This window comes from Heliconius melpomene, chromosome 13 (genome assembly GCF_056956725.1).
Source record: "Heliconius melpomene rosina isolate 202511_hmr_F chromosome 13, ASM5695672v1, whole genome shotgun sequence".
Classification (NCBI taxonomy): Eukaryota; Metazoa; Arthropoda; class Insecta; order Lepidoptera; family Nymphalidae; genus Heliconius; species Heliconius melpomene.
This window is the reverse complement of record NC_140401.1, coordinates 13,653,875-13,681,346: the sequence shown is the minus strand read 5'-3', so window position 1 is coordinate 13,681,346 and position 27,472 is coordinate 13,653,875. Positions and strand designations below refer to the sequence as shown.

Here is a 27,472-nt window from a genome sequence, read left to right as displayed (position 1 = left end):
GTCGTTTCGGCTCAAAATTAAAAATTGCCGATCACAAGACTAAATAAGAAAAAAACACGCAAAAAAATCCACTCGTGCGCATGTGAAGGCGACTTTTAGTTATTTCTTGTTCAAATGGTCTAAGACGCTATATTCTGTTTTATATAATTGACTTTTCTCATGTTTTACCAAGGTTGGTTATTGATTGTAGAATTGTGAGATCGTGTGGGGATTTTATGAATTTATCACTTTGAAGTCAGTCTGCCACTGTCACTCGTGGATGACGCACGCGTAGTGCCTCTCGCACCATTGGTCGGTTTAAATTTTAACGTTTTTTCTCATATATAGTGTGTCCCGTTAGTGAAGTGTCATTGTTTAAGTGTGTATTTTAGATCGGATGTCTTATTAATTTTGGTAAGTCTAAGAATTATATTTTTATTGCAGATTTTTATGTAAATTTTATTTTCTAAATACCTTCCTTGTGAATTAATTATACTTATATTAATAATTAGATAAGTATATACTTAGCATGTTAAAGATACATACTTATTAATTTATCGACAATTGAATGCCTATTTTTGAAAACTTTATTTAAAAAAAACACGAACTTGTTTAACTTACAAAAGTTGAAACGTCAAGGTCGTCAAGGAACATAATGAGACATCATTCAATTAGCACCAGAGATCGTCGTTATCAACATTATTGTAATTATCATTATCATTATAACAATAAGTTAATGCAAATGCAAATATCTAGAGATGTAGGCTTAAGTTTGTAGCACGAGCATTTAACATAAACTGCCAAGCATTTGTCCCACTTCCAATCATTTTCACTACCTGTCTCCGAGACACGCTCTGTTGGCTATAGATTCAATTTCATTATCGGAAATAATTATTTAAGACTGTACTATAGATGATTTATGTATGAAATACTGTTAATATAGAAATATTGTGTATATATATTTTTTTAGCAAAATTTGCAAAAAATTATTATGAAAGTTAAATTTACTTTTATATTATATTTTCACTTTGTGCACGCAAATTTATATGCAAAATTGTTTCTTAAATCTTAATTCTCAGAATAAAATTATGAATGTAGAAAGTATTTTTCTACTGTTCAGTCGTAGTTATAACTTATATTACGAATAGATTTAATGGTTTGTTGAAAATTATTGTTTTTTTATGGGAAAACTTATATTTTTTATGAAAAAAAAAACAATTAAAAATTGTTGGAGAAAACAATTACCAAATATTTATTGAGAAAAAGACAAACAAATCTATTTTTTTCTTTGTTTTTTTTTATTTATGTACCTACAGCTAATCTATTTAAAAACAAGAAAACGTGCGAGACATGCATGAGGTCATTTTAGCACAGTCGAAAGTGTTATACGACGATTTGAATATACTTATGAAAAAATAAAAAAAAACCATCTTAGATGTTATCAGTCTAGTTTTATGAATGTAGAACGTTGCTTTCAGTTCGCGGTTTACGTATATTTATGTTTGGTGAAATTTTTGTTTTACTATTTCACTATTTAGCCAATTGGAATTTAAATGCCGCATTTTGTTCCGCCATCTAATACGTGATGCCTTTAAAAAAGGTGGAAAAGCACTTAAAGTGATGTCTTCTATAATATAAGTGGGATATGGGTTGTTAAAACTTATATTATATTTAGGGATTTCTTTTTAATTTTTAATCTTAGTTTTTTCTTCTTATCATGCATATTAATGCAATAACTTGCAATTTAGATCGGATAATTAATAAAGAGCGCAAAATTATATTTGTCCAACCATTCATACACTGTATAATTGTAATTAATAATATCTCATTTATAAATTTACTTATTTACCCTAATTTACTGAAAAGTTTAAGCATAATTGTATAACACTAATCTAAATACCACCATCCACCACCATAAAGCTTTTCTCTACAACGATGCTACCATAAATGTAATATTATTTATCGTCCATAGATATTAACGTTTATTTTGATCAAAACGCTATCCAATCTCAATATTTTATCTTAAACGAAACGAAACCGTTACTTGAACAGGTCTCGTAACAAGACCTCCTTTACTTGACATGACAAAAATGGAACACACTGTATAATAATCATGATTGCCTTCTTAATGGTCGCTTGTCAATATGCATATTACTTAGAAAAAGCTTAGAATCTAGATTAAGTTTATATACCTAGTTCAAAGTGAGACAAAATTACAGCCTACACTTACATGTTAACACAATTCTATATAAGTAAGTATATAATATATTGTTATTATAGAAATCATTATTCTAATATGGTTTATGAACAAAAATGTATAAAACTTAATGCAACCTTATATTATGGCTACTTGCCGTCCACTTTAGAAATTTATAAAATACATTATATTAAATTTATTGATTTTTTTTTCAATTAGTTTAGTTTCTGTTATAGCCCCGTAGGGGGTAGAATCCAGAAGGAACCTACGAAGGTAATAGTAACGAATGTTTCATATATATGGATATATTGGTCCATACATATTACGCATAAATAAATAAACAATACATTAAGCTGCTTTATAAAATTTCCAAGATAACATTTAAAGGTTAATCATTTACAACCGTCTCGCTCCGCCCAACAACGTGTAAGGTTTCGATGGGAACTAAAAAGTAACAAGAAAAAGTCGAAGGATACGCGTCACCGCCCTTTTTATTTTTTACTTGTGAGGATGATAAAAAATGTGGATGCGGTATTCAATTATCTTATTTTTTTTTATTGTTATAAAATATGAGTTTAACAGTATAATATATTATGTGTGTATTAAATCATAAAAGTTAATTATGTTTAAAATAGGTAAGTTCCTTATGTTAGGGTACCATTATTATTCAACAACTCTTTTTATCATCATGCATCTGCCTGTTTTTATTTCGGGTTAAACACAAAAAACTCAATCCTAGCATTAAGACACTCCGTTCTCCATTTTAAATAAATGCAATGATATTAGGGGTCCGTTCTCAAATAAGCCACTTTATCTCCTAAACAACTGATTTTATAAAAAATAAGTACAACAATCTTATTTTAGAAATTCTCACAAAGCGATATACAACTAATTTCATTATACTTCACACATGAAAATCATCATAATTTACCCATTGCATGTTCTAAATATAGCGAGCACTACTTACAATCAAGACGTCGCATAGTAATATAGCCGAGCGAGGCTCTGCATGTCAACAACCTTTGTGTAGATAGGTTTATCAACATTACTAGAGGACTTCAAGTATTTAAACATTATATTCTAAAGGAGAAATTATTTTGATTACCCATTTGTTGTTTAGTTACGTATAGTAAATTAACTTAAGTAAAGAGCAGCGTTAAGATCCGCCACTTGATGCGCAATATTTACAAAATTCAGGGAAAAGTGCGAAATAAATTATCTTGACATTATTGTGTACTGTTCTCTCCGCCTTCCTCGCTACTTGCTGGAAACAGCATGAAGTTAATAAAAATAACGAATAATAATAATAAGCTCATATTAGATTAAAGATCACAACCTCATATAAAAAGAGAGAGTTTTCATATTATCTTTGCCATTATAACACTAATAATTTCTAACAATAACGTTTTCTACAAAACAGAACTATTAAATTTCCTATTTAACTCTTAAGTCCAAGTTAATCATAACTTGTTAAGCCGTCAATAAATATAAGCAGGTCCGTATTCAATTATCACGTGCATCTTGGGAGGCATATTTATGCTTTTACAGCTAAAAGCGACGCCTGGAAACCTGTTCAGCAGGGATCAAGGACAGAACGTAAATGATTTGCAAATTTAAATATTTATATGGATTTTTCCATTGGATTATATATAAAATTGGTTTTTATGATACCGTTATGCCATTTACAAGGTTAAAATAATCTTTTTATATCTTTAAATTTAGCGTTTGAGATTTTTTTGGAAAGTAAAAGAAATATTTAGTCGAATGTATTGAAAAAATATTTGAAGACAGTTAGTTCATGATGGAGTGTAAGCACTTTTAGCAAATATGAATAATTATTATAAAGTCTGACTTTTTTTTCTTGAAATATAACATAAAGAAAAACTAAAAAACGTAAGGAAAAAAGCATTTTAAATTATTTGATTAGAAAAATGATCAAAACTGTAGCAACCCTAGTAAATAGCACAATTTGCTTTAGTCTCAAACGTCACTTACTACAGAAATACTTTATGTGTAACCTGCATTAGTACGACAATAGAATAATTTAAAATAATCCACAATCCGCTCTGACTGGGATTTATTGTAGGATTTAAGTTCCTTCCAAGTATGAGGATTTGCAAGTAATTTATTACAATTGGATTTACTTGAACTCGGCTTGTGGCTTGTTGGCCTATTAAAATTGAACAGTTGTTTATATAGACTTCTAAATATAATTCCACGAAATAACAAGTATATACAATTTTACTACTGTTTTTATAATTTTTTCATAGGCAATGTATTTTAAGGCAAATTTTGGTAAAAAAAGATATAATTAGTTACTGCATTTGTTAACTGCCTTATTGTTGATCTATGAGATTTGGTCGTGAGCTCAATATTTATTGAGAAGAAATCTACATGGTAGGTATATAATAGCTAGATATAGCTAGATATAGGGGATACCCTACTTAATTACAAACGTTACGGAGCAAAATATAATGTTAAACAATACAAATTTGAGACAGCGTGCATAGGCGTAACTAAACCACACTGAGTTATTTAAATATTAGCTAGCTAATTTATATTCAGCTTTTATTCTATTAAAATTATAAAAAACATTAATTGAAAGATACGAATCGATCATATGTAGGTTCGTGATGTCACAAAAAATTTCACTCGTCTCGGTCCATCAAGCGTGGGATTGTCGAAATTTTGTTTCCACCGCACCTTTTTACTATTGTGATTTTCCAAATGCCCATGTTACGGACACTGCGCCCTTTGCCCGATCCTATAATTACCTACCTGCTCTTCCTAGTTTCTTTTTTTCGTAATAAATGCCCTTTTTTACCTGTTTTCAAAGATTCCCCCCGTATCCCACATATGGCAAGGTGAGAATCTAGTGTTAGGATACTCCGTTCATCACTTTCCTGGGTGTTTTATATACAGTATTAACTGTTGTTGTTGCTCTGTATACATGTTAAATATTGACTCCATCGCAACGCAGTAAGCTCAGTCACTATCCTGGACTACCTTGGATTGGACTGTATGAAATGGTTTTAGATTGACAATTAATATTCACTGAGAAGAATTTATATTTAAAGTTTGTATTAATATGATTGCGAACCAAAAATGTTCGTTACATAACATTTCCAAAAAAGTGGACAATGATTTTTAATTAGATTTTCTATATATTGTGCAAAAATAAACTTATTTTATGTTTTTCAACATTGCATAACATAAAACTCCTAAGTTAAAGCACTTTACATCTCACCACGAGATAAATCAAAAACATATAACAAACCGGCTTCTGAAGAATCTTAACTTAATTCAAAGTAATTTATTGAATTTTATAAGACTGGATACAGTATTGTTGAACAGGTTGTCAGGCTGTTGACCCCAGCCACCCTGGACTTTCGCCTCAAACATTTTAAATTAAGGGACCGATAATAAAAACTGGCAATATAATGGACATGCTGTACTAAGAAATTGATGTGGTGGTTTTTTTATATAAAAATACTAATAAATAATAAATAATGTTGCCATATCCACGAGAAAATGACAATCGTTTGAATCGATGATAAAATTATTTTATGACAGATAAATTATAGAAAATTTTAATAAAATTTTTGTTTTAAGATTTACTGATGTTCACAATCTAGATATATGCATGAGTTTTTCAAGAATAACATTTAAAAATGGTAAAGGTCGATGCTTATATTATTAGTAATGCCTCATAATTTATTTGTTTTTCAAAGGTCAATCTTCGATTAAAACAGATATAAAATAACTAATTATTATTTATACTTAATTACCACCAACTTAATTATAATCAAAATGTTATAATTAGGACATGTAAATTAATATATTTATTGATTTTAAAGTTTTTGATTCTTAAAACGCCAGACGTGGCACAGAGGCACAAGCGTGTGACTGTAAAAGCGAGAAGGAAAGTAGGGAGCAGAGTGTCGTTACACTAAATTCCCTTTGCTCACCCTGCAACATCCAATATGCTGAGAAACTAGAAACACAAAAGTGAAATTTATAAACGAGACGACACTTAATTTACCATTAATCATCTTTATAACAGCAATAATTCAGTTCAAATCATCGAAAAAGCAACGAACTAAATCACCAGCAATATTGAACGTAACAAATCCGTAATACGGCCAATTTGTAGATTTCTTACATTGTACATAATATAAGCCGAATTGTCACGCATCGGCGAACTAAAAATTGTCTTTCGTTCGGTACTGTGTTGTCTTTTACTATTGGTCTACTGCTTTATAATTTTGCTTATTTTCTATTAGATATCTATTGTTTTCTTTTATTTCTTGCACTGTATGCTTTTTTTCTATTGTATATAGGGTTTTTTTTTTATATAGCTTCGCGAAACTCAACGCCGGGTTTTGTCTCGTTACTAGAGCGAGAAAATGAAAATATTAAATATACGCTTTTGCCTCTACGATACGACTGTCCTCATCATCATATAGCAATATATTAAAATACAAAGTTATCAAGTATACTACCACTTATCTTAGTTTCTTATTTCTTAAGAAAATGAAGTAAAAGATCTCAAATACGGCGTCGACTTACGTAAAATAGTACCTTCCAGTTTCACAATACTACACTCGTTAGCGAGTATCGATATTCTCTTAGTAGAGGAATAGTGAAAGTGGCTACTTTGTCATTTTAAGTTTGTTTACGTGTCATACAATAAGTTTTTGTATTGCTTTTTGTACCTAATGAATATTTAACGCGGAAGTTTTTGTTTTAATACTGAATAACCACGATATGCCCGTCGTTGAATATTGAAATGTATTGATATTTGATCGTATCTTAATCTATTAAAAATATAAATCTAATATGATAGATACCTCTGAGGCTCAGCGATACAGCGTCGGGTAGAGAACGTGACGGTCATGGTTCAATTCTCACTCGACGGAGTATTTTTAGGGTTCCGTAGTACAAAAGTGATGGGATTAGTATTGTCCATTTGTCAAGACAATTTATTTAAAGATCGCGATTCATTACTTAAGATAAGTTTGCAAACGACAATTGTGGCTTTGAATAGCATCATCTTAAAATTAATTTTATTTTTAACTAATACTAAGTAAGCAAATCCTAAGCCGATTTATGAGAAAAAAGATTACATGAAACATATTTTTATTATTAGAAATTTAGTTGCGTAAGTAAATAAAAAGTATTTTCGATAATTTGGTTATACTCGCTCGGAGATTAAGAGGAAAAAGCTTTAAACGATTTGAACTTCACAAATGAATCATTCGATTACGTGGTCCAAAACTACAAAAGGCCAAACGGAACTGTAATACTGTACCACTCATCGCCATAATTCAGCACATTCATCCTAACAAATAATGAAAGCTTCACAAAAGATTGACTGATTGCCAGTTTATTTTGTGAAATTTCTTTAAAAGTATATAATTTTTAATCTTTCAATCAAATAAGTAATTTAACTATGAAATTAAACAAAAGTGTTTAAATTAGAATCTGTATACCTAATCTCTGACTCACCCCTTTTCCCCCTTAATGGGTATCGAACTCACTATCACCAAATTACAGTCTGATACCGTCCGTCTGTGCTAAAATAGCTTGGAATTTTTATTTTCCATACAACCTGTATCAGGACCCTATTCTTCATTAATGACCACCTGTCGAAATACACTTTACTTTAGTATCACTTCGAAACTCATGATAAATTACTTATACAATTTTAAAAAGCTATTTTTTGCGTATCATCTGCCTCCATTAGGTTTTTTTATGGCGTTCAGTTTTCCTGTATATAACTCTTAATGTCTGTAGGATATTGTTCTTTGTAATATCCGTAATATTTTATACGTTTTCTCATTTATAAACTTCTATATCTTATATATTTTTTGATGTTTTTATGGCTAATCTAAGAGGAATCTGAATATGCACACGATAGTTGTGGATTCAATTCCCATTAGAAGGAAAAAAAGCAGAAACGTCTTCAGCGTAGAAAGAGATTACGTGGAAAGTGGGTTCCATACCCGCTCGAGGTAAATAAATAGTTAATATTTTCATTTCCTCGCGGCGTTGAACTGCGCAACTCGTCACGCTATGCCTCCAACCTTGGCGATAAGTGGGGAACGAAGGTGTATTAACGAAAACAGAGTGTTTAAACACTATTTTCCCAAGCCGCAGGTAAAAGCTAATTGTAATAGAGTTTGTCTTGTCAGCGAATGTCTGAATAAATTTCGGCTTTGTCCACGGTTCAATGATCGCGTTGTTACGGTATCGGTTTTTGCCACAATTAAATACACCTCTTTGAAAAAAAAATTATACCTACTATGCAATATTGTTATGCTTATTAAAATCACTATTGAGTTTTTTTTTTAATGTTTTTAGTAAACTGCTTACTTAGAGTAATTTTAAAATTGATATTTGTCCAGATAAAAAAATAAAATAAAATATACAATATACGATTCAAATTCAATTATTACTAATGATAATTCGTTATAATTATATAACGAATCTACTGATATTAAAAAAAATACTTGAAGTTGTGCAAAAATATTGACTGTAACAATTATTTAAAACACAAAACAAACAATTTCAAATATATCTTTCTTAAGTGTATGAATACCAGTATTTTTATCTTTTGTTTTTCAGCTTTATGCTGTATTTTGCGTATACTCAACAATGGATAGAGCGAACCTAGTGTTCTCCTCTCAACTCTGTTGCCAACTTTCTATCTAATTTTTGTGACATTACTTGTTTAATGTTTGAGCACAACGTCGCCGAGTTTTTGTCGTGTTACCAGAGCGAGGATACGGAATAATTCATTTCCTCAAGTGAGAATCGAACCAACTCTCCCTCCGTGCTACAAAAGTTTCATACCAGTTTTAGATACTAAAATATCCAGTTAATTTATTAACGTAAATGATATCATGTATACCAATATCAAACCTGTTATCATTGTCAAATTATGATACTTCACCATTAGGTCTCTTTATAATGATCTCAAGCATTTTGTATGTAACGAAGTGAACATATCCGTAACCACCCGTCAGAACTAATCACGACTTTACAAGGCCGATGATATAATCGTAATAGTTTATATTAAAAAATCAATTAAAATAACTTATTTTATATCAACAATCAATTTATTGGCGTGACAGCGTTATATTATATGCATATGTAGGTATTATTTACAGCCTTAGCCTTGTGACAACTAGACCTATGCATATGTTTATATCTATAGTTTAAATTTTAATTTTTTTTTTTTGCTGTCGTGTTTAAAATTACAAAAAATAGAATGTTACCAGGATATTTTTTTATATGTAAACTTTTTTCTCAATTCTTCTCTTGAAGTCTTGATTCTTCTTTGGACTCAATATTAGACAGAATAATTAAAGGTGTCAAAATATTCGCGTATCTCTAAAAAAAACTAAACAACCATAAACAATAAACGATTTTAATAGTTAAAATGTGAAAGCTTTGCCTTTCCATATATCAGTATAATATATAAACTTTCATAATAAAACATATAATAATATTATTATTTACGATCAATTATTACTTGACGCTCAACCGATCATGCTAATGAGACGAAATTACGAACAGCATTAATGTCTTGGACAGCCAGTTGTATAATATCGATATCGATATCGATTTCTTGTTCCGAATGCCTTCAGATTTTGAAGTGAAAGTAGATAAATCTTGGCTTCATTGGTAAATGACATGCAATGATTTGTATGGGATCGGCTATAAATGTTTGTAAAATATTAAAGAAACCATTTGAGGCTGTAATGGGTAGAAATTCGTATTTATGATTTTTTTTAATATGGTGTAGTGAGGTTTAGTGAGCTTAAGTTATAAGATTATGTGAAACGAGCTGGGATTATTATTTTTTTTTTTACACTCACGCTGTATCACACGGATAGCAGGGGAGGCAGAGGATACCAGGGAACGTAGTGTCAAATTACTTCGTTCCTATTCAGACTCTCGCACTTTCCACCGAATGCTCGTATCGATCGACCTACCGAGGTGGAACTCATATTTTAAACTAAAAAATATTTTGGATATTTGCTTCGTTAGCCTAATAGGTAATTCACATAAAATGTAATAATAAATTTAAGAGTTAAATTTCTCGCATTGTCCAAACCGGAAGTGCTACCTGAGACAGCCATACGTTGCAGGATATTGTCATGCGTATACCTTACAAATTAAATTTATTGTCAAACCTTAATAATGTAAATTAAACCTTGTTTCTAAATAAATAAAGATTAAATTTGTGTATTCAATTTACTATGTTAAACCTTCCAAGGAAAGAAGTGACATCGTGAGTCACTAATCAATGCAGCTTGAATAGTTCTTTACGTGTCGATGAGCAGTAGATTTTATATTTGCAACTTTCTATAAATTAGCTTTACGCTTTAGTCCTGTGCTTAGCAACGTAGACAGGGGGAACCTGGGAACCTAGTGTTAAGACTTCGTTCCCATTAAAACACTTCCATTCCCCACTTTGCAGTGAGGTACACAATGCAGCACTTTGCATCGTTAACAGAACGAGGAAATGAAAATATTAAATATGCCTTTCATTTTTCAAGTGGAAACGAACCTACAACCTGTTGCGTTTACAGCTGCTTGCTAGTACCCCTGCGCCACGGCGGGCCTAAATTAAAATAATTAGAATAAATATAATAAGATTGGATATGTATGATATAATATCGAAAAGTGTTTAAAATATAATCTTCGATCTTCTATCTTAATAATTAGTAAAAGGATCAAAAAAGTCATGTAATTACTTGTTTCTCCATTAACATTAATCCTAGCAACAAGATACTCAAATACAACAAAGTTCTTGAGTCTTAGTCATTTCTAAATTAAGATTAACAATAAAGATAATATAACTTAGAACTCAGTTCGCTTACTTACGTCATCTCCAATATTTGATATCACACTTGCTGTTTCAAGAATTCGCACTTATCTGGTAATATGACCCTTCACTTTGGATGTTCAAAAAGGAAGATAAATAAAGATCAAAAAATATATTTCTTTCTATTTAAAATTTTATATATTCTTTAAATTTAGTATTTCAATATAATACCAAATATTACATATACATACTACTGAATATCATATTACTGTTGGTTTAGTACTAAATTAATACAAAGTTAAATTTAATTAACATTTTCTTAATATTTCTTTATGCTCAATTAAGATTAACTCTATAAATTATTTTACTATTTCATTTCAATTGGCCGCTGTACGGAGAACGGAGAGTCAACACTAGGTAGAAAGCAAAAAAAAAAATATGTTTATTATGTTTATTATGTTTTAACTAGCTGTAAAAAAAAAAGAAGATATGAACTATACATTATTATAGAGCATATAGCACAGACGGTGGTATACATTCACAAATCGGTCATAGTTGATGAAAGCAGTACGTGACGCTACTGCTAATAACTTCGTCAATAAACGTTTACTTTCCAGCCAAGCTTATAGTATAGAGACCACATTTATGATACTTACTTCAAAATAAACGATAGTGACTGTAGTAAAGTTTTCAATTTAATTGTCATAGAAATATTGGCCTTGATTAGCTTTTGCTGGGTACAGAAATATTTTTTTAATATATTTTTTAGAAACAGGGCAGAATAGTTTTAAGCCTTTTCCGCATAGCAGGATAGGCAGACAGAACAATAAGACACTTCTCGCCTGTTTAGTGACTAAACTCTATGCTAAGCTTTTTTAACAGAAGGGGGAAATTAAAATAATTTAAGGACTCAGACCTCGAGAGAGAAATCGAACCCACAAACGTTTTCAGTCTAACGAGCCTCATTTTTTAGTATAATATAAAAAATGATAATAAATACTTATTCACAAAAATCCTCTATAAAAAGCATATTTTAATAATATTAAAATTCTTCGTTATTCTTTAATAAAAGGTACCTTAAGTATTAATAAACATATAAATAATCATAAATTATGTTAGAATTGCTGCATTTGACTACGCATCAGATTACATAAAGAAATATATTATAGAAAGGTAATATTTCATTATAATTCCACCATCGTCGCCGTGGCCAACTGTCAGCCTATAAAATACATAAATGACCAAATAAACTAAACTTAATTGGTGATTTAAAGTAAGTTGTCTTCAATTAATTATAGGAATGTGATGAAAAATAACCTATTTGTGTATAAAACAGGTGGAAGTTATGAAATGATAATATTTTATTTCGAAATCCTATTTCATTTAAATAGTACTCGTATCGTAGTATCAATATATATTATATTAATCTGTCCATGCATACAAAGCTCTTCCATTACTGACTAGTGACTCATAGACAATGCAAAGACGAAACTACTGCTGGACTGGCTACTAGTTGAAATTTGGATTGTTAGAGAGTGTAGGCACTAAGACAGAAAATCTACCTAATATAATTTGCTGCTTCACGCTTTATCCCGCATATAATAGAGCAAAACAGAGTTAAAGAGAAACCTAGCGTTAAGACACATCCATATTCGGGACATCGTGTGTTAAATCGCGGAACTTAACTCTGCATCTAACATTATAAAGCAATAATTCAGTCTATCCTTTCATAATATTTGCTTCATCACATATAAATAAATAAGTTATTTCATTTGAAATAAAATAAAACTGTCGTACAAAATAATGGCTACTTAAATTTTAATGACATACCATTTTTTACATTGCGACAGTTGTAACTGCTCTAGCGAACGGTACACACAACCGGTACGCGCCTAACCCGATATACATCAAGTACGGTATAAACATTTCTATACTTAATTCGCTTTGATGCTAGCTAGTTATTAAAAATAATTGATATTTAATTTCGTATGTACTAGAAAATGGTAAAATATTATATAATTCAAGGCCGTATTGGCGCAGCGGTACAGCGCCGGATTAAACGTGACGGTTGTAGGTTCGTTCCCACTTGGGGAGGTGAATTACTTTCATTTTCTCGCTATGGTAAGCGCTGCGTAGAGTCAACCAAACGTCACTCAACACTATTCCACGAAAATTATGAGAAAAATGAGGAACAGAGTGTGTTAACTCTAGTTTCCCTCTGCCTACTCTGCTATATGCGGTATATAGCGTGAAGCTAAAAATAAATAAGTGTGAGATATAAAATATATACTTAACAACATGCCATTTAAGGAAAAGAGATCTACTAGAAGCGTCTCTGCTAAAACATTTAGAAAATAAACCTCTAAACTAGTTCTGTTGGTGAAGGCTGAGAGCAAGGTCCAGTCTCTAGGACATGATTACACGCATAAATAATATATTATTATTTATTCCAGTTTTAGGGTTCCGTACCTCAAAAAAATTTCGTCTAGGAATAAATAGGACCAATTTATATTCTAAATGTTGGTATCTCTGTCTGTCCGTTTATCAAGAACATTTAATTCTACAACATGTGAAGGTATCAGATTGATATGAAATAGTCGAGTCTACAGTTCCGTAGAACACAGATAAATAAAACTTCTAAGTTAACGTATTAAAAACATACATTTTGTATAACCAAAACCTATAAAAATTTTTTTAACAAAACCTATAAGTAATCTTAAGTTCTCCAACATTTATAAATTGTACTTCCCTATAATCCTGTAATTGATACAGAACCGTCGGTGGGCAAGTCCGTTTCGCACTTGACCAGTTTTTTGACTTTTGATTCCTTTCTTCAGCTTGTCATATCAATATAATATACAGAGGTGTGAATGATATGGATTCCACATCATCTCATAATATTGTGAAAATTATTTCGTGTAGTTTAGGTCAAATCCAAAATATTATTTAAATAAAAACTATTAGTACATAATATTCCCTTTTTGTGCAAAATTTATATGATATTTTTTATTCAAATCGGTTCTTTAAAAAACATACTAAAACAATAACAGCAGAATATATTTAAATATTAAACTACTTTTAACGTATTTTAAAGGACAAATCAAACACGTTTCATAAAAAGGTCTACGAGTACATTCGATTATTTTTCTTGTAAATAAATTGGATTAATTGATTAAATGAATTTCGATTGAACTAAAATTAGTTGTAGTTCGTGATACAATTAGGTTAAATAAATGTTTCTTTTATTCTTTTTATTGTATTAATCGATATAAATCGTGTGTTAATTCTACAATCGATTTAACCCGGACCTCTAGACTTAAATATTTACAAAATAGGTTTAAGTATATTATATGCCTAGGCTTAAGTATACTTACATTTGTATATCATATGTAGACACACACATAAAGAAACAACTCCTTAGCTTTCCATGCGAGCTAGAGCCTCTCGCGTTAAATCCAGAGGAACTCGGAGCAGTCCCTGGAAATGGCAACCAAAGTCTACACTTTGGCCTTAAAAATAAAAAAATATATATCATATATCTTTTACTCTATACTATAATTATATAGAAAAAAAGTGTCTTATCTGCCTATACCTTCTTGAGGCTACCTCCCGAACGTTTAAATTATTTAAAATTATATGAATAAAATAATTAAAATTATTATTTTCATACATGTATAATATATAGTCACATCACTTTTCTAAAGGTTAATAAACTTGAAACTAATAAATTTTTATTCTTAATATAATACATATTACATAACGTGTTATGCGATACAGAATACTGAGATACCTTACGAACTAAGCTTCAAGTTATGATAATCTTTTAGTTTATTAGCTTTAATATATGTGTGTTGGTATCACTTATTTTAGCTATAGCTATAGAATAATAGGCCTTAGGTATATTATAATTGTAAAAGAAACATATTAGAGGTTTTTTGTGGCAAAACCCACTATTTATTAAAATAACTTATTCTATATATATTAGAATACAGATTTATGTTAAAACATATACCTAATTTGTCAATTTATGTTCACCTCGCGTTTATAGCTTTGTAATGATATGCGTTTGTCCTTGCGATTTTATGTAACACGTAATAACCTTAAAATAACATCAAATATACATCATTTACATATAAATTATATTTAAATATATGTTTCTGATGATAATGATTTAGATTATTACTTAGTAGAAAGGGCTAGAATGATATGTGTGGTTGATTGACCAATAAACTTGTAGTGTTGCAAGCTATTTTAATGATACTTAAGACCGTATTTATAAATCGCTCTCAGGTCTGAGATCGATCTTGAGATGCGGTTTTCATTCATAGATATGTTTTAATTTATAATATCTTACGGTGCTTTTGTTTTTAACAGATAACTATAGTTTTTTTTTTAATATTTAAAGTAATATAAATACTATTTATTTTAATTTTCCTATTCTGGTAAACGAAACGCGAAGCGATAGGTTCGGCCATTTAATACGTAATATCTCGAAAAATCGATGGACAGTGTGGAACGGAGTGTCCTAACACTAAGTTCCCTCTGCCTGCTAATAATAACTAGATTTTTCTTTCGTACATTCACTGTATAACAAAACTTCATAGATCGGTTTTGTTTTTAGAATGTGACTTATTAGAGAAACTCACTAGCTTTTTATCTATATATAGAAACAGGTTAAACGAGACTCAATCTGTCTGTCCATCCGTCGAAACTTGAATGATATGTTAAGATTGGCATTTAACTACGTTTTATTTTCAAAATACTTTTTATACGTTAGAAGAGAAATTTATGAATAAAATAAAGTACGATTCGAATATTCGATACGTATCTATGTATGACAACTTGATCCAACTCATATTGTATTTATGACCACATTCAGACACTCAGTTACACTATTTCATCAAAAAATAATTTAACATCCACTGAGCCATAATAGACTTAGAATCCTGTACAATCCATCCATTCATCAGCCTTTTAAAGTCCACTGCTGGACATAGGCCTCCCCTAATGCTCGCCAATCCGTCCGGTCCTGCGCCCTTTGAATCCAAATCCAATCCAATACAAACATTCAATTTATTATTTTAATAAGAAAACATAATTCACAATTTGTCATCAACGCGGATATCTATTAGGCATTAAGTGGTGGAACACGCGTCAGGCAAGCGTCTCCGTTCGACCTTGACAGCGTGACTTTTGGTTCTAAATGTCGGGATCGGATATAATGAAAGGTCGTGATGATTATCATCGAAATAATCATAAAGACATTAGCATCTAGAACTAGATGTTAACGAAACATTAAGAAGAAATATGTATATGTTTTTGAGCTCATCATCATCTGTGAAGGGATCTTTTACTGATGATGGGCTTCTAATAACCGAATGACATAAAGTGTTAAGACACTCCGCTCAACACTTTCTGTCAAATTCTGGAGCTTTTACATGTTGAGTTCATTCTCTTACCAGTTAAGAATAGCTATCTTTAGGCATTTGTGAGAATTGTGCGAGATTCCGGACTTATAACTTTTATAAAACGTTTCCAAGTATTGAATAGAACTAATAGTATTTTCAAATAGATTAGGGCATGCTGTTAAACAAACAAAACATTTTACAATCAAATCTACGACTTCCGCATAATTCGACTTGAATTGTTAAATCGCACAAATACACAACATTTTTACATAATCTACGCGATACTTACAAAATATTTACACTATATCGATAGATCAAAGTGACGTGACGCCTCTAATCTTGCAATACTAACAAAATATTGAGGCTGTCCAAATATCACGTCTTGGTTATCTGGCCCACATTCCAATTTGGGATGATCCTGTGAAATTTTGCTATCGCATTGCTCAAGTTTGACATTTTGTGAATAATCCAGTGCATTTCCTTTAGGTGGTAGCTGGTTTGATATCCGTTCGGGTACTTAGGTTAAAGTTACGGTTATAGTGTTAAAATAAATCAGAAATATTTCAACTATTGTATTGCAGTGAGTTAGCATTATATTACTATTGCTGTATTAGACCTACGTTCGTCACATTTTTTAAAAGATTTATTGGCTAAGCACGGCGTTGAGCTTCGCAACTCAACACAAAATGTGTCCAGAATTCGGCGGAAAGTTCCCGGGTTCCTTCTACCTACCCAGCTGTAAAATACAGCTTGAAGCTAAAAAATTAAATATCATATTTTCGACTGTCAGAGGACCTCTAAGTTAACTTGACGATATTTTTTAGTGTTAGCTATATCTGAATATAACAAGGTAGGCAGAGGGAACCTGATCAAGCTAATAAGACATTAGTTAGTTAAGACATCCCGTTACTCACTTTCCGGGCAATTTTCTAGACATTACGTATTTAGAGCCAGAACTTAACTTCATTCTTTGTCTTATTACCAGAGCTAGCTATGCTAGCTATTCAAATTATTCCTACTATTATTTCTTGTTACACGATTGTCCATTTTTATTTAAATAAACCAGCCAACTGTATACAATTATACATACATGAATATGAATATAAAAACATTAACGATTAAGGCAATTATAAGAAGCTTATAATACCTAACGACATTCCTATAACCTTACGCGTAATTAAAACAGGAACCAATGAACTAGGCAGATTTTTGCATTATGGCCGATGTTGCAATTTTTAAATATTTTTCTATTTACTCATTAATTAATATTAATTATATCCATTAGAGGTTTTATTATGCATAGTATTTAACACTATATTTACTTAGATTTTACTTGCTTGAGTTTTAGAATATGGTTCTGGAGAAAGAGCAAATCAAAGTGAAAACAAGTCCTTTATTGATTAAAACAGAACAATACAAGCTAAAACATAATAGGTTCCCCCTCCTACCCTACCTATATACGGCATATAGCCGCAGAAAAAAAAAATGTTACTTCGCATGAGATTTAAACCACAGGGTTAACTAAAACCTTCGCCCACGTTAACGTAATATAATATTATTCAATACTAATCATTATATTTCCATCGCCAAATGACCAAATAAAATATCCCAACATATAGATAATTAATTAAAAAATAATAATTTTAAAAATTAATTTAATGAAATTACATGTTTATACATAAGTATTAATAACTAAAACAAGATTAGTGAACTAGAACGAAGCACACCCACGGTTTATTTAACGTTTTTTATGTATATATAATGTATGTATAATTTTGATTACTACATTTCTATATTATATAATCAAATTAGTTTGAAATGTTTATATGATAATTGAGTTGTGTAATACATTAATTAAATTATTGTAACTAAGTGTTTTGGAAAGACACCTGCCGGGTGGGTTTTTAGTTTTACTTAGCAATTTTTTTATAACTTTTTCTTATTATATCTTTTTTTTTAGATTATTATTAATTATATTTTTTGTGGTAGCTTAATTACGTTTAGAAATAAGAAATAATTATATATAGATATATTATTTAAGAGTTTTAATGTATTGGCTGCCTTTTTCTATGCATAATTATCTTCAGTTTCTTAGTTTTACCTACCGACAAATGTTTTTTTTTTGTTTTACATATTTCTCTCATTTTGCAGCTATGGTACAGTCAGCTTAGTGATCTTTCCCTCTAGTCCGCTTTCATTTTATTTTGTACAATTCAAAATATTGACTTCAAAATTTAAATGTTTGTAGCATAAGAAATATTTAAAGAAAAAGCTATATAGAACAAGTGAATAAAAACAAGTAAAATCGCCGTAACAGTTTCGTATTCTGATTTAGAATGATATTATCGAGAGTCACGATACATTTCTTGTCACACCTTGTTACTTTATATTTTTTATATGTATTTTGTATGCAAGTTAACTCAGCGGTAACTTAGTTGAAATATGTATGGCTGATAACACTTATGAGATAAGATGTTCAAATTTCATTGAAAATACTATAACAAAGCTAAAAAAGTAAATAAATTTATCTTTTAAAATAAATATTTGATGTAAATATTTAAACTCAGGCCTCAGTTGTTGCGGAAAAAGGTGAAATATTATTTAAAGATCAAAAGACCAAACTATTCATAAACAAAAACAAAACACTAAAAACATTTTCACTTCTATACACAAAAGTTTTAATGACAATTTTAATGGTTGAGCTTTTCTTTCAAAATATACTCATGCTATGATTTATGAGCGATTCCGCGTTGACATTTAACATTAAACTTTTACTTTTACTTAACGACCAAAAAATTCTTTAGTATTTTCGCTATAAAACAGTATCCTACATAAGGTATACTATCATTAAATCTTCTATTTTACTGTACAATGTATTGACAAGGAATGTGTGAGAAAATCTATACATAAGGCCTATTAATTTTAATTTATGTTAGGTTTATGAATGAAATGAAAACAAATGAAAGTCGTTTCTAGGTTTCCAACTTCTGAACTTTTTTAAACAAAATAATTAGCTCTGGCTTTAGGTTCTGCTAACAAAAGGTACTTGCATACTTGAGACTGGAGAATGTTACTAAAACAGATAGAAAGTAGATTAATACTCATCGCGCAATGCCTCAAGAATTCAGCGGAAAGTGCGGGAACGGAAGTGACTTAATAGGAACGGAGTGTCTCAATACCAGGTCCCTAGATTCCTTCTGTCTATCTTCTTTTATTCGGGCTACTGCGTCAAGTTAAAAAAAAAGCTAATTTAAAAAAAAAGTTAATTTAACTAGCTTTTTCGATTTTGTCTCGTCGTAATGCAATAGATATATAACCCAGAGTTGTGTTCGACACATGACATGTGACTATTCAATACAAAAAATATTTTTCCTTTCGAACTAACAATTCCCGAGATAAGTGCGCTTAACCAAACAAACTCTTCAGCTTTATACTATCAAATATAATAATTAATTCTTAATTTAAAAAGCAAAAAATATAATAGAAGAGCAATAAAAATATTTAAAGACTTAATTTTCTAATCAAAACTTTTTTTTATATAAATATCGACCAATATCTCAAGAACAGAGTTAGCCCGCGTGAACTAGATACCAATTAATCGCGTAATATCATTTTCAAATCGATTGGATCCGATTCTAAGTTTTGAAAGTGTTTTGTTCTGATTAACAATTTTATTTCCTTAGTATTCAATGTTTGTTAATAATTTAAATAATATAGATTATTATAAAATATTTTTGCTCCTTTTATATATTTTCACAGTAGCGTAGTATATATACAGATATCTATTAACTCTAAAAGATATTATTAGGGTATCTCTACTTATATCGTTAAGAAAGTGGGAAATGGAGTACATTTCCCACTTTCTGCCCAGTTTTTGGGATGTGGGATGTTGGTTGGTGTGGCTCAAGGTCGATCTGTTTACCAGAACGAGGAAGCGAAAATAATTCATTCCTTTACATGGGCATCGAACTGTCAACCATCACGGTTACTACTATTAGTGATTGATTCAAATTTAAGGTTTTTTTTAAAATCTTGGTGGATGTGCAGAACATAATTTTAATGAAAATATATCATTATTTTCTATTTCATTAGGACATTTTAAATATCTAAAAAAAACCTAAGGCACTGTAGACAAATTTAAGTAAGTAAATAGGCCAGGCTGAATTTTCGACGATAAAATAATAAAAGAAATAGGTAACTGTCACTCTATTCTATATACAAATACATTATAACAAACAATTGCTCAACCGTCATGGCGATGTAATGAGAATTTATTCCATGGTAAGTATTACGAGGTTTGACGCAACGCTATACAAACGCTTACAAAATCTATTAATGGTTACGTCCGTCCGTCAAACTCGTCGTGTGCCTTCTGTCAACGAGAGATACGAGCTAAAATATATTATAGCAAATGTATGTATTCGGTCTGGATTTGTGAAATAAAGCCCATCATTTCAAAATTGTGAAAATATATTTTTTTATCAAATTACAACCTGGACCGAATGCTACAAAATAAATAACAAATACCAACAAGAATTCAAAATATCGCGAATAGCTTATGCTAGTCCTTATAACATGGGACTGCAAGGGCAACAGTTGTGGATTCGCTTCCCGCACGGAGAAATGATTTTTTTTTTCTTGGCCAAACCTTAGGCGTTGAGTTCCACTACTCAATGCACAATGCCTTGAAAATTCGGTGGAAAATAGGGAACAGAGTATCTTAGCACTAGGTCCCCTCTGTATGCGGAATACAGCGTGAAGCTGAACATTTTTTTTAACTTTAAACATAAATAATTTAGAAAGTCACCAACTACATGTAGGTACCTATTGGTGATAATGCACGCGCGTATACGATTATTAGAAAAGCACATTTCCTCGACATTTACATAATGCATTTCAACGTATATTTTTGTTATTAAATAATAGTTAGTTGCATTTCCCTAGTATAGTAGTCTGTCTGTACATCAAATTCCTATTATTTCTTTAGTATTTTCATATTTTTATCATTAGATATTATTAAGATACAAAAGCGTGTGACTTTAAAGCACGACAGTTTGTGGGTTCAATTCTCACTCAAGGAAAAAATATATTTTAATTTCTTCGCTCTTGTGTCGAGGCAAAACGCGGCGTTGAGTTCTGCCACTCAACACACAATGTCTCTAGAATTTGGTATAATATACATTTGCTTGAAGTGATATTCTTTGCTTTAGGAAACATTCCATCTAAAAATATTAAGTAAAATGAAATAATAAAATTCCTTAAATGCACTTTTTTCTTATTTGTATCAGAATTCATAGTAACTTTGGCACAAGACTAGAGAATAAATTAATTTTTAACAAAAACAAAAACCGACTTCTAACAACGAACTAAAAAGTGAAAAATAATTATATAAAGATTTTATAATTTTGAAGTCGGTGCCAAGTAAAATAAACAGGCTTAGTAATTAGATATTGTAGTAAGGGTGTTGTAGCATTAGCTTGACACCGACTTCAAAATTATAAAATCTTTATATAATTATTTTTCACTTTTTAGTTCGTTGTTAGAAGTCGGTTTTTGTTTTTGTTAAAAATTAATTTATTTTACGATTTTTAGTGATGGGTAGATCTTAAAATGATGCTTCATGAACGAGTGGTGATGGTGGTGGTAGTGGTTGTCAACGAGTGGTTGTGATTGTTCTATGTAAAACTTCATTTAATTAGCTATTATTTTTGTGCAAAGTTACATTTTGGTATATTGACAAGAACAAACATAAAAAGTATTCGGGTGAATTCGGAATCTCCCTTTTTTGAAGTTGGTTGAAAATGAGAACATCCTCTTTTTTGAGATTGGTTGAAAAGAAATGCAACGATCAGGAATCTCACTTCTGACATAAATTTAAAAAGTTTTTGCTTGTAACTATTACAGTATAATTAATTTTTGACCAAAAAAAACAAACTTTCTCAATTTTCTCCGGATTTCATTATCGAAACCTAACCAAACTTTCACCAAATTATCCTTGACGTGTATCCTTTCAAATAAAAAAAGAATCATCAAAATCGGTTGGCGCGACATAGAGTTATTCGGCTATTAGTCGCGCACATGCATAATGCAAATTTAAGACTTATGTGATTTTCTCATGGATACCATTGTCAGACATGGACCAAAAAAAAATGGGACCATTCGGGAAGCTATACCTTTCAAATAAAAAAAAAATTATCAAAATCGGTCCACCCAGTTAAAAGTTATGAGGTAACAAACATAAAAAAAAAAATAATAAAAAAAAATAAAAAATAAAAAAAAAAAAAAAATACAGTCGAATTGATAACCTCCTTTTCTTACAGAAGTCGGTTAAAAATAAAAGAAACATTTTTATAAATTTCGCCTTAAATCAAACCTTCTTCCGTTGCGTGTACTCTTCCACTAATCCACAACGGTGATTATATAAAAATATATAACTGTTTCTACTATTTTGTATTTGGTTCCTATTGTATTGAAGTTAAAACATTGCGTAATACCACTTTAAGCCTTTCACAAATTAGCGCATTTTGCATGTTTAAGCTGCACAATGAAAAATGGCGATATTATGTAAATTAATGGAAATTATACAATTGTTCGTAAAAACATCGCAAAATAGATATTAAATCTGTATATAAAAAATTATTCCGTCACTGAGTGACTGACAAACAAACAGCAGGATCACCGCGGCGTAGAACGCTGAAATTTGGCTTGTAGATTCCATGTGGAATGTAGGGTAGCATAAAGATATAACTCCCAAAATTATATTATATAGTGTTAATACACTCCGTTCTCCATTTAGCGTCGAATTCTGGAAACATTGCGTGTTGAGTGGCAGAACACAACGCCGCGCTTGCGTTGATACCAGATCTAAGTAAGATATAAAAATATAAATTTAAATAAATATTTCATTTCTTCGAATGGGGATCGAACCCACGACCACTGGCCAATAAATTTTATTTATTCATTAATTTACAATTTTTATTTAATTACAAACTTAATATTTTACTGTCCATAACGATTTACATTGGTGATCAATGGAAATGCAAAATATTTATTGGGTAATGTACCCATAATCACGTATTATAATTAGTTTTAAAAAGAAACATTTTCTATTTCATTAATCATTGTTATATTTCTTTCAGGTAAACAAACATAATAGAACAATACGGGTCATTCGTGCTGATTACTGGCCTAGACTGAATCGCGACCGGAACCATTATGCCGTACACATCCACAACAATCTAAGCCGGTACACCTGTCTAGAATAAGTAACAATCGAGGTACCGTTACTCAATTATGCCAATTCATTAACCAGCACCATGATGGAGGAGCTGACCACGCGACCCAATCTAGAGTACGTGCCCGCGCTCGCCGCACAAGTGAAGCAAATTACTGGATCGACCACTTTTACGCAAATAACTAGCGATGATACTGGCCTTAGAGTGAATGGATTCGATAGCCGGTCGGATATGGACTCACTAAGTTCGATGCACTCTCTTGTCCTTAATTCTAAAACACCAGCAACAACGGTATATCTCGCGGCGACCCAGCCGGAGCGACCTGCGAGCACTCCTACCACAGACGCACTCTCAAACGGACCACATGTCGTTACCATCAGAATAAACACGGATACCGATAAGCCGAAAGCGCCGAAGATATCGAGCGTTCATCTCAAAAGCGATGTCGATTTTGACACTTTCAAGTTAACGGAAACCAACAAGAAAAATAGCAGCTTGGTCAGATTGAACGTTGAGGAAAATCAGCCGAAAATTATAGAAAATGACGATCTGTCTAAAGTGGATAAGCCGCCCTACATTTACTGTAACTCGTACGTGAACACAATGTCAAATATTGTCATGTCAAGTGGGCAGTGCTCTCCGAGCGACACGCTGGACTCAGGAACGTGCAGCGACCTCGACGGCACACCACCGCCGCTACCAAAAAAGAAAACATTAAAGTCAAATTCCGCAAAGAAAGCCGTATCTGTTACGGTAATTAGTCAGTCAAGAAATCAAAGCGAGGTCGATTTCGAAGATAACGATTCTAACATATCGTGTGACTCATTAAATAGTAGCGAACTAAATGGAAGCGTGCACGCCGACGAAAGTCACAGCGACGACGCGAGTAAAAAAGAAAAGAAACAGTCTTCCGAGCAAGCGCTAGCCAAAGCGAACAATAAAGACGGCAGCTTTCTACCGCAAGGTCTCCTGCAAGACATTAGAGATCGTTCAGCGAAACTCACTACCGTCGACACCGAAACCGAAAGTGAGGAGAACGACCAGAATGGGGAAGTGATACAGAATATTAATGAAAATGTAAATTTATCGGAAGAAAGCGCCCAACTCACGTCGTTCCGTCTTGTTTCCCAACTTAATAGTGAGGTGAAGAAAAACAGTGTGGACCCGTTACCAGCAACTGCTGCGAAGACGCCCATCATTAGCGAGAGCACCTACGAAGAAAGAAAATTGACAGACAAAATGAAGGAAGAGAACATTTGTTATAGCAGCCATTATTTTGATACGGACAAATTTTACGATTTTCACCTTAACGAAAAACAATTTGATGTGTCAGTGGAAAGTGTTAGTGAAGATAAGTGTGCGCGGAACGATATCTCCGAAATGGAGTATTTTGCGGGAATAAAAGACTATAAAAGTGAGGAAGCGCCGTCCACTATAAAAAGTTCGAAGGGAACCATTCGCGGTGTGAAAAATCGCGTTCGTGCTGGAATTGCTACGTTTTTACAAATGCAGAACACCACTAAGGTAATCTATCTATTTTATGTTTTACTTGTATAGCTTTAAACAATAAATTTAAACATTATTTCTTCAAATTGAACCCAATAATTCAGTCTAAAATAGACAAATTATAAAAATTTAACATATGTTCCAACTTATACGTGAAAATGAACAAAAAACCGTTTCATAAAACGTAATATTCCCATAACATCGGTGCATTCAGTTGTGATGACCTAAATTAATACAAGCTGCCCTCTGCCCCGGACAGGTTAATGAGAAACCACGAGGTAACGGCTCACGATGGGCTTATAAGATAACGAGTAATACACTTGTTATCTTTCTTTTTTATTCTTACTTATAAATTACTGCACTTTAAATAATCGATATACATATTTAATGTAGTATATTAAAAGGAGATTAATAAAAAAATATATATTATAAGATTTAACAAACATTATATTGAAACATAACTCTACAAATAACATAGAACTAATAATATAGCACTACAAAAGTGCTAATATATATTTTTTTAAATAAATATATATATATATTGTATATTTCTATTAAATATACATACGATAATAATTAAATTAGATTAACGTAACGCAGGGGACACAGGTTGAAAGCCACACTTAAACATTCAAAACATAAACTAACTTTTTTACATTTATTTTTTTATTAAATAAACAATAAATAAATAAAAAAAAACCAGTGTCAAGCCAGCTAGATTACAAATCAGAAAGTTTCATAGCAACTCATTATACACGTACCGATTTTAGAGGTCAAACGTTTGAAAGTGCACGCGAGCACGTCGCGTTGTGTTTATTACAATATTAATGTGAACACTACCTAAACAATGTGTGTATACAATAGATATTATATTTTACTATGGCTGTATGGCGGTTTCTCTTGCTATAAATTATCCTGGGCAGAAAGAACTCGGTGTTCTGCACTTTCCCTGAAAATTTTAGATATTGAATGGCGGAACTCAACACCGCACTTTTAGCAGTGCAGCGAATTTATAAGAACCCATTCCCACGAGACGAGCCCACAATTCTTACGAGTCTTTACAGTCATACGGTGTTTCACTATTTATTTATTTTTCTAGCTTCACGCTATTCACATACGTAGAAGGGTAGGTAGAGGGAACTTGGCAAAAAGACTTATTATTTTTTTTATATAATAATTTAAAAGTTGGCTTGTTAATGTCTACATTGCAAATTAACTTGGATCTTATACATATTTCCTTACCGGAAGGCAGAAGGGATTCACTTCAAAAGCTTTATTCCTTATAGGCCTTTCGTATGTACCTCCTACCGTACCGAATAAAATAGAAATTTATATATGTACGAATATATTAAACTTAAGAAAACACAAATTCTACCAATTTTCAATAAAAAATTGCGATTACTTCCTTTTGTTATAAGAATTTCAACCAGAAGCCATATTTGTATAACGAGCTCTGATATTCTTTTGAAACGTTACAATACAAACCTTCATGGTATATTCCGAACAATAGCACAAGCAATGTTTTAATAATAAATGCTAATTATATTTGCGATTAAGAACGGATGGTGTTGAGGAAACAAAAGACCAATTGAAAATAATACTTACGTATGACTAATTTACTTCAAAGTTGCTAAAGTAAAAATTAAAGATAAGGAGTTAAAGACATTATGGCACAGATCACGTAAGAGCAGCGTTAGTGGTCACTTAATTTTCAATGTAGAAAAAAAGTAACTTCTACATATTATATGTGCATTAAAATGTATGTAGGTCTATGATAATATTTTTTTAGGTTCACGCTATAGCGTGCGGGATATATCCCGCATATAGCAGGATAGGCAGAGGGAACCTAGGCATCTACATTGCGTGTTGAGTGGCGAAACTCAACGCCGCGTATTTCCTCAACACCGTAGCGAAGAAATGGAAATATTAAATAGTATATAATTTCTTCGAGCGGGAATCGAGCCCACAATCGTTGCACCCTTGTCACGCCGGCACATGATACATTGAATTTTTTTAACTTTAACCATTTACCGCATATACCAAGGTACACCAAAAGATCTAAGTTGTTCATATTCAAGTTAAAATAATATGAAACAAAATTAAAAAAAAGTCATTAATTAATTATTATCTTTAATTCGAGTGAAGATGGAACCCATAACCACGGTGAAGCAGGCGGCAACGATCAACAAACGTATATATGTTTAAATATATTCCAATTTAGTATAAACATGTTATATTTTCTTTCATACAAAATAGCATTATGCAACCATTCAACTGTATAGCGCAGAGTACGTGATCTTTCATGCTATTT

General features: G+C 31.2%; 1 protein-coding gene across 1 annotated transcript in view; it reads left to right on the top strand.

Annotated features, from left to right (window-relative positions):
- The first annotated feature begins 229 nt into the window (after window positions 1-229).
- LOC146533053 (glutaredoxin domain-containing cysteine-rich protein CG31559-like) overlaps window positions 230-27,472 on the top strand; it is a 67,181-nt gene continuing 39,938 nt past the window's right edge. Inside the window, exons 1-2 of the mRNA XM_085196938.1 lie at window positions 230-393; window positions 23,560-25,179. Of these exons, the coding sequence (XP_085053064.1) occupies window positions 23,737-25,179 (1,443 nt within the window). The 5' untranslated portion in view covers window positions 230-393; window positions 23,560-23,736. The remainder of the gene's footprint in view (window positions 394-23,559; window positions 25,180-27,472) is intronic.